At 45.7% G+C, this 9,234-nt stretch overlaps 1 protein-coding gene across 1 annotated transcript; it reads right to left on the bottom strand.

The window, feature by feature from the left end:
- Window positions 1–297: 297 nt before the first annotated feature.
- rlbp1b (retinaldehyde binding protein 1b) lies at window positions 298–6,946 on the bottom strand. Its single transcript, XM_012862485.3, has 8 exons — window positions 6,842–6,946; window positions 6,186–6,260; window positions 4,303–4,431; window positions 3,207–3,411; window positions 2,816–2,994; window positions 2,561–2,719; window positions 2,336–2,446; window positions 298–489 (listed from the first exon to the last, which is right to left on the bottom strand). Exons 2-8 carry the CDS (start codon window positions 6,195–6,197, stop codon window positions 361–363), a joined length of 924 nt encoding a protein of 307 aa, XP_012717939.2. The 5' UTR covers window positions 6,198–6,260; window positions 6,842–6,946; the 3' UTR covers window positions 298–360.
- Window positions 6,947–9,234: the final 2,288 nt, after the last annotated feature.

Below are 9,234 nucleotides of genomic sequence, written 5' to 3'. Positions count from 1 at the left end.
GGAAATCAGCGGCAAGCGGACGTTTCTCTTTGAGGGTGCAAAGAAATAAACCAAAAGTGACTCATAACTACTTAATAATAATAATAATAGAATAACTTTTTCCAAGAAGTTTTGCGTGTAAATTTAAATTGCTGGATGATAGGTTTGTTGAATTACAAAAGCATTTGTGGCTATCACACTCTACTGCCCCCCGTATGATTGGGCTTTGTCAGAACATCTGGAAAACCGACTCCTCTTCAAAGTCTCACACTCTCCTATGTTTCATTCACGACTATTCTTCCTACAACCACACAGCTGGATGATTTAGTTATCTTTTATTCATTGCAGCCCTCTGACTGCCGGCAGCAGGATGGAGGACGTTTAGTCAAACAACTTGCTCGCCGTGGCCTTGCCGTCGTACTTGGAGCCTTTTCCGTCAAACTCAGACGGCAGAATTTCAGGGTCAAACTCCTTGTAGTAGTTCTCCAGCTCATCTCCGTGGACGAACACCTACGGCAAACAGAGCAGCCGTCAGTGATGTTGCTGTATAAAAACACTAGTAGGATTACGTTGACATCATATGATAATCCAAAAAAGGTGAAAAAAAAACAACAACAACTGGACTTTAATTTAGAATAGAAGTCCGGTTGTTTTATTTATTTCCCCCTTTTTTGAATTGATCGTGACCTGGATGACTGAGAATCTTCATTATTGTGTAATAACCATGGCTAGCAGTACCTTCCAAAAGATGTTTCTAGCACTAAAGCACCTCTAGTCAGTCTCCAACCATGTAGTTTATACAAGTATTTATACCCCTTGAGCTTTTTCTTATATTTTCTTATGATACATCATAAAGCTTCAAAGGCTTTAACCCAGATCCTCTATTGGATCTTGGTTTGAAACCGGGCTGGGCCATCCTAACACGTGAATCTGCAGAACCACTGCACTGAGGCTAGGGTTGGATGTTTTAGAGCAGGGGTGTCAAACATACGGCCCGCGGGCCAGTTCCAGCCCGCCGAACAATTTTGTCCGGCCTGGTGGCTAAATGCATTATTATTATAAAAAAAATAAAAACTAATTTTTTTTTCAGTGTCCTGTCTTAATGCCAAAAAGAGCTCATCAGATTTGACTTTCACAAGTAGAGCAGTACTGCTTTTGCTTTTGCCATAGTGCTCTGCTTGATTTATGAATGTGAATAGTTTTATTATGATTCATGCGGGGAATATCTCAAACGATACGGACACTACAATAGGAAAGTAGGAGAGGAAAAGAAGAACAAGAAGAAAAAAGAAAAGGTGAAAGAAAGAGGAGATAAAAGGAAGAGAATGATAAAACAATTATTGAAAATTTTTTAAAATCTGCAGTTCCTATATTGTGTGTGTGTGTAGCGCTGTGTTTTAATCAGCAGATGGTAGCGTTGAGCTTCAGATGCGGAAAATTGATTTCAAATAATTTCTTAATTTTTATCTGTTTGATGTATTTTGTCATGCAGGACAGTGTTTTTAAGTTCCAATAAATGTTTTTCAACATTGTATAATCACTGTGATCAGTTCTTATGCATAATGCACAAGTAAATGTTTAACTGAGTAAAAGTATTGTTGAAATTGCACATACTTTTCTTAAAAACACTGAGGTTATTCATAATATATTGTGTAAAAGTGAAATTAACTTAATATAAAAATCAACAAGTCCACATTTATTACTTCTATTTAATATTGCAATGAGTTAACTCGTGTGGCCCTCTTGAAATCAGATTAAGCTGTATGCGGCCCCTAAACCAAAATGAGTTTGACACCCCTGCTTTAGAAGGTCAGATGAGGCCTTTACCCTCGTCTCGGGTCTTTTGCAGCCTCTAGCGGGCTTTTCTTCCAGGTTTGCCCTGCGTTTAGCTCCATGCACGTTTCCATCATTGCTAATCAGCTGTCCAGTCCCTGCTGAAGAAAATCCCTCCTTCCACCTCCACACTTCACCATGTGAACATATAGTCGCTTGGCTGATTAGTGCGCTCCTTCCCAGGCCAGGAAATTTAGCTTGACGACCGTTTGATATGTTTTCAGTTGTCATGCTGTTTATTTATTTTTTGTTGCCTTTCTTTAATTTAAGATAATTGATGGAGCGGCTCACCTTAAATTGTTTCAAATTTGGGATATAGCTTTATAGCCTTCCCTTGTTTAACGTTTATTCAACACTTCTTTTTTTTTTTTCTCTCTCTGATCGCGACGCAGTTTGAACAGCTGGACCTCTGCAGACAGAATTACGGTCGACACGTTCGGGTTATCGGAGTTAAAGGCGCTGAGCAGCAGGAAGCATTGGAGGCTGCCTGGAGAGATTTATGAAGGTCAGGGATGGGGCTTACTCTCTCCAGCAGCTTGCTCTTCATGAGGGGCTTCACCACGTTGTAGGTGGTGGTGAAGTACCAGGGCTGGTGGATGAAGTGCACGGCTTTGAAACGGGCCGGGAAAGAGTCCTGGTGGGACACAAAGAGCAACGCGGTGAAAGCCACTCAGAAAAAGCCAGAATATGAAAGTTAAGAATTCAGCTTCCACTAAAGCACAACCCATAGCTGAGAAGGAGCTCCCACCTGTAACATGTCCACCATCTTCTTGAGCTCCGTGGGCTTGATCCCCGACGCCTGCTGCATGGTGAAGCCCTTGAAGTTTTCGATGATGCAGAAGCCGTTGATCTGCGTCTCCTCGTTCTCCAGCAGCTTCTCGAGGATCACGCAGTAGGCCCGCAGGATCTGAACACAGAGCACACGCCGCCTGGTGTCATCACAGCTGCGTTAAGGTCCTTGTTTCCCGGTCACGAGCTGGAGAGAGGACTTGAAGCACTGCACCTCATCGAAGGTGATCTCCTCGTAGTCCCAGTTCTCAATGTTGAAGAGCAGGACCACGCGTCCGTATTTGTCTCTGCTGTGGAGGATGCCGGGGTAGCCGGCCTCGATGGTGCTGCGCACAGCCTCTGGGGTCAGGTTCTCGAACAGCTCGGGGTAATCCTTCCTGAAGCGGACATATCCTGAGCAGAGAGGCGAAAGGAGGGTCAGTCGGGCCCTGCTGGTTAACCTTTTACTGTCTGCCTTTAATTTCCCCAGTTGATCAAGTTTGGTGTTTAAAGTGAATCCTTGTGACTGTATTGCTAGACAACTATTTAAACATCTACTTATGTTATGAGAAAGGAGCTGGCAGCGGTGAATCCACTAAGGCCCCTTTCAGCTTGTTTTGACTCACCCTTCAGGAGATCGAAGGCCCTGGCCACGTCGTACTTCCTGGCGCGGATGAAGCGGACCAGCAGGCTGTCTGGTTTCTCCCCAAAGGTGTTCTGCACCCCCTTGGCCAGGTCATCTCCAGCCTCTGCCCTCTCCTTAATGATGGCTCGCAGCTCCTTCACGGCAGACACCCGCTTCTCATCGGTCTCGTTCAGCTCGTCTTTGGCCTGCAGGGGGAGCCGAACCCGAATGTTAGTTAGTTGACACAGATTAAATCCAAACCATGAATCCTACCAGTGCTTTGTTTTAGTTTTCAGTAACCAAAATATGTAAAAGTTCTAGTCCAGCTTTAATGTGGCGGACCAGATCGCCCCCCAGAGGACAGTGAGGGGAACTGTCCAGGATCCATCAGAGGGCCGCTGCAGGAACAGGGACCTCGTCACACCCTATACTTTAGCTTTATGAGCAGCACGATGCTGAACTAATGTTAATACTTTGTGCTTTATGCTGTTGGACTTATTTCTCATATTTTATCCATTTTTTTTATATCTTTCAGTCTATTTTTCACACTAATCTGTTGAAGATCCTGAAGAAAAGCTAGATTGTTTGTTTATAGTCCTAGGATGAAATGAGGCTGAATGGATTTTATTTTATTTAACTTGAACCAGGACAGATAATGGGGGAAATAATCCCAAGGAACAGGACAGGTTCAGTGATCAAGTAAAAAAAATACATTTCAGCTGTCGTAGTAAAAGGGTGTCTGTGTCCTGCTTATATTCTTGAAACCGTTTAAAACCATGGAAAAAAAATTCCACGTAAAATGTGCGTAGTTTTTGGCACAGCAGTCAGAATGCACCAGGTCTGCTGTAAAATAGCGAATTGAGTTTAAACAGCAGCGATATGCTCTTAAATCTGCACATGTACAGCAACATTTATTCCGATTGTACTTGACAGCAAGAATAATTTAGCAAATAAGACCCATCCTGCGCTCAGCTACGTGTTTGGGAGGACGGCCGTGAGGTTTTCTTGATATTTCTCAGCAATTTAGTTTAATGCCAACTGTTCTGCTCACAAAGGCTGCCGGGTACTCGTCAGAGAGCAGAGACGGATGCGAATACCTTCTGCCTGGTGTGGTCTGGCAGGTTGGCGCAGGGTCCGAACACTGGTCCGTGGTCCTTGACGGTGAGATGCTCCAGCTTGGCCCTGAGCGCCTGCTCCTCCTCCGACACCATACGGTAAGTTCCACTCTGAGGAGAGAGGAGTCGCTGGTTTAGTTCGGCATCATTAAACAGAAACACTTTGCTTCAGGTGAACGTTACTGGAGCTACTGCTATAAAGACAGTCTAGTATTGTCTCAGCATGAACATCTGTTCCGGTAGGGTCTCCATCCACTACTGCTCTCACTCACAACTCTACTTTATTAATAAGAATGAAACCCAGATGGATATAACAAAATGGATCTTAACTGGCCTTGAGATAATCAAAACGACTAACACTCGAGGTTGCACAAAAGAAAGACTTTTCACCGTGATAATATAAATGTAAAGGTCATAAACTTCCTTTCCACTTCACATGTGATTCCCCATACAATGGCATCCTTTCCCAGAATGCATTTCTCCATAGAGCTTGTATGTAGAACTCGTGACAATGCCTGGATTAGAGAAAATAATCAAGCAATCCTTGCTTGTGAAAAGCCCTGTAGTTGCTTGTAGTATAATGATTCCTACCATAAAAAAACTTAATTAAATTCCTCCTTAAAGGCTAAAATGAAGACCATCATGGCCATGGTGACGGTATGGAAACCTCTGAGATGCTCAGCAGGTGTTTCACCTCTATGACCCTGACGTTGTGGCTGCTCACTAGTCGACCGTCACCCTTTTTTTATTTCACCGTTTCGTTTTTGAGCTGATACCAGACCTCCGCATACTGCGACCCAGTCTCCATTTGCTCCAGAGCGTGCTCAGATAATGCCTCCTATCAGAAACCCTTAACTGGCTGCAGGCCCCGGGATAAAAGCTGAATGCCCGGCCATGTCAATATAATTCCGTCACGTGAGTTTCTTGTGCCCTTTCAGTTTTAAACATGTAATCCACTTGGGTTAAGAAAGCCTCTTCCCCAGTGTTATTGGGCCACAATCAATAGCCCTCAGTGTGTTGTTGTTTTTTTTGTTTTTTTAATCTCGCTCACATGAGTCCAGGAGAGCCTTTAAACGGGAACGCCGTGTGAACCGGGATCCCAGATCAGACGCTCAGGCTACTGTAGCTGTAGGTTTTAAAGAAGCAATTCAGTGGCACAATCTTTTTTTTTTATGTGCACTCGTAGTGAAACACAGCCATGTGATGAAGTACGGATTCAAAAACTACCCTGCAGACAAAAAAATATTAAAAATAAACGAACTGAAGCCCCATTGTTTTTATTTGCGTGAGTGACGTCACAACAGGCCCAAGAACTGAGCTGATCAGGTGGCGTCAGGAAACACCACGGCCGACTACTTGGGTTGCAAAGAGGTTCGGCGTAACGCGTTTGACTGCGACGAGTCCCAAGCTACAATGACGACTGCTGTGGACGGTGAAGCAGAAGCGAATGGTGAAGATGACTGTCTGCAGAAGTTGAGCTGCTACAAACCTGCCGATACTCCTGCTGACTTTCATCCGTCTGACCAGCATCAGCGCAAATTTGCCTCTTGCAAGATGAGCGAAGGCCAAATTTTGCTTGTGTCACACTAAATAGTTCAGATTTCTTTCTCGTTCAACCACAAATAAAGATAGACTTTTATTAAACTCGTGCAATAACAAGGAGAAAAAGAGAGAAATAAACAAAAACCACCCATACTCTGATCAGTTGCCTTACGTGATGTCATCAGAGGCGCGTGAAAGCTCGATTTGGGAGGGTAGGTTTTTTATCTTAATCAAATAACGATGAATAACAAGAGACAGAGAGAGACTGAGCGGGAAATGTTCTGCCAAGCGGCTCTAACCAAGTAAAGGTGGGAAATACTCACCACTACAGCCATGCTTGCTGCTCTTCTGATCGGCTCTGTGCGGCGCGCGTGCGAAAAGAGGGATTACGTGAATTCCTGTAAATAAAAGAACAATCAACACTCTGTGCTCCATATTAATCCCCTCCGTCCCGTCCTCTCAGCCCTCGCAGGGTAACCTGACTCGGCTATATTTGGCGCTTGCCTATTTTTTTGGATTATTTGTCATGAGGTTTAAGGCCTTTTTGGGTCGATTCTGAACACAATCGCTGTGGTAGCTAAAGGACTGAGCTGGACTCATAAATGTGACTCATAAACATCTACTCATTCTTAAGAGTTTGGGTATATTTAGACAGATGCACAGGCATTTCTTAGACTTTTCCCGCCTAATTAACCGTCTAAGTAGCCCTTTTATCGAAGGTTTATAAATATATTTGCAAGCTATTTCAGACTGGATGAATGAAGCCCTGCTGGTTTAAGTATGAAATGGCTCAAAACTCCCTGTGAAGCTAGGATGCACCTTTCCAACAAGCTAGACAACCCCTTCCTCCAGAATTAAAAGATCACAAGGCATCCTCTCCCTTCGTGTGAATGGATGACTTTCATTTCTGGCCACCATCTGCAGTGAGGAGTTACGCCGCGGCCTCGTCCCCGGACGGCGAAGAGCAAAGGTAACCTACCTGACGCAGACGGGAAGCAGGCGGCGGAGAGTCCAAGGGGTCCGTGTGGACCAGAGGTGGAGGGGACCTGTGATTTGTAGTGCTGGGATTAGTGGCGTCACAGCAGATTACGGCCAGCAGATTTAGTTTTTCCTTCAATCAGCACGAAAGTGGCAGTAGGTGTGATGAAGGGGGGGGGGCTGGCAGCAAGAGGGGCCAGTGGTGCTGGCCTCCCCTGACCAACGGTGGAGGCCTTTGTGTTCTGAAAAGGGGATCCAGCGCTCATTTCTGATGACGCAGTGCTTAGAATAGACTTTTGTGGGGGGGGGGGGGGGGGTATAAGGATTTAATTGTTGTGACAAGTGACCATTGTGGTGGTATGGTTTCTGCTTCACATCTAAAGTCTCTTCTAACAGTATTCACACTCCTTACATCCTCCCTCGTTTTGTTATGTTGCAGCTTTAATCTTCTTTGTGTTTTATTCCGACTTTACGAGAAAGACCAGCGGAAAATAGCACATTAAAAACGATAAATTGTTTTTGAAACGTTTTGCTAAGGAAAATCTCAAATGTGTCATTAGTATTCAGTCCCCCCCTGAGCCAAAGCTTTGTAGGATCCCACGTCGCTGCAAACACAGCGGCACGCTCTCTACCTGCTTTGGGCATCTAGCGACAGAGATTTGTGCTCCTTCGCCTTTGCAAAAAGAGCTGCTGCTCGTTCAGGTTGGATGATGAGCCCCTGTCAGCATCAGGTTGCTAGTATGGCGGCAGATTCTTAACTGGGTATGGGCTTGAGCGACGACTGGGCCGTTCTAACGGGGGTTTGCATTGATCTGAGTCATTGATCTGATTGTAGCTCTTGTTCCATGTTTAGTGTTTTTGCTCTGTGTACACACACACACACACACACACACGCGCGCACACACACACACACACACGCACACAGCGGAGTGCATCCAGCAGCACTTTGGGGATTTTGATTTAGGCTTAGAAATACTTGCATCCACAAACACGGCACCAAAACAATCCACAGATCCCTGAGATCAGATTAGTTCTCACACATGTACACTGTCAGCTCTCTGAAGGTTATGAAACGGCGACCATGATTTACATCTGGGCTGTGGAAGTGGGAAGTTTCTCAGAGGTCCTGTGTTGATTATTTCCCCCCATCTGTCCTTCATGCAGGGGTTTCTGGCCTCGTCTCAGCCGCTCATGCTTTTGTGAAACCTGCTCCAGAGCTGAAACTAACGGAGAGGAGACAGAAGGCAGTGAATCGGTAAAAAGCACACAACAGCAGATTTAGCCTGATCTTTGGGATCTGACGTCTACCCCTCAGGGCGTGTTTTTCCTCGTTGAGCTTAATAAGTACACACGCCCCAGACTCTGTGAAATTCATTCATGGAGCTCGCCCGTCTCACCCTCTCTGACCCTGGTGGTCAGAGCGTGACCGATGCACGTTTTCCTCCTGACGCAAGCGGGCACCCAGCCAGTAATCTGCTAAAGCAGGCCCGATCGGCTCAATAAAGCGCTTTGGGGAACCAAATTAGAGGGATTCGGCAAACAATGCTGCCCTGTTCTCGTGCTCGTTGGGAGCAGAGGGCAAGGCTGAATAAAAAGGCCACTGCTCCACCTGCAGCTCACGCTTCTCCAAGCTCATGTAGAACATTCCCTGCAAACACTACAGTAATTTAATCAGAGAGTAATACCGGGTCTGTCGGACCCTCTTTGAGGCACAGCATCACCTATTTGGACCCGGCGTTATCAGATGTTACTTCCTGATGCAGCGTTTGGGAGAATCTCAGCAGCTCTGGGAGAAAATTCTCCAAAACATTTCCCAACAACATGAGCACCATGGCTTCGGGTTCAGCTGCTGCTGCTGCAAACAGGTCTGCTCAGTGGGCTCTAGCAGGACAGGCATGAAATGTCTTCCAAAATTATTCCCTCCCCATATGACGCATTCTGTTACCATCCATCTTCTAACACGTCTATCCCTGTTGGGGTCATGAGGGCCGGTTGCTGGTGCCTATCTCCAGCTGTCAATGGGCGAGAGGCTGGATACACCCTGGACAGGTCACCTAGTCCGTCGCAGAGCAACACAGAGAGACAAACAACCATTCTCACACCTAAGGAGAATTTAAAGAGGCCCATTAACCTAACATTCATGTTTTTGGACTGTGGGAGGAAGCCGGAGTACCCGGAGAGAACCCACGCATGCAAACTCCATCCAGGGAAAGGGTAGGACTCGAACCCAGGACCTTCTTACTGCAAGGCAACAGCGCCATCCACTGCGCGGGCCACATTCTGTTACAGGACAACCACAAACGTCAGTGTGTGTTGCTGTGATGCGATGCACCAACAGCAACAGCTCCTACTCAGGAAGTGGATGTAAACACGCGGTCTCCAAAGATGTTTTAC

Source organism: Fundulus heteroclitus, chromosome 2 (assembly GCF_011125445.2).
Source record: "Fundulus heteroclitus isolate FHET01 chromosome 2, MU-UCD_Fhet_4.1, whole genome shotgun sequence".
Taxonomy (NCBI): domain Eukaryota; kingdom Metazoa; phylum Chordata; class Actinopteri; order Cyprinodontiformes; family Fundulidae; genus Fundulus; species Fundulus heteroclitus.
This window is presented reverse-complemented; position numbering and strand designations above follow the sequence as displayed.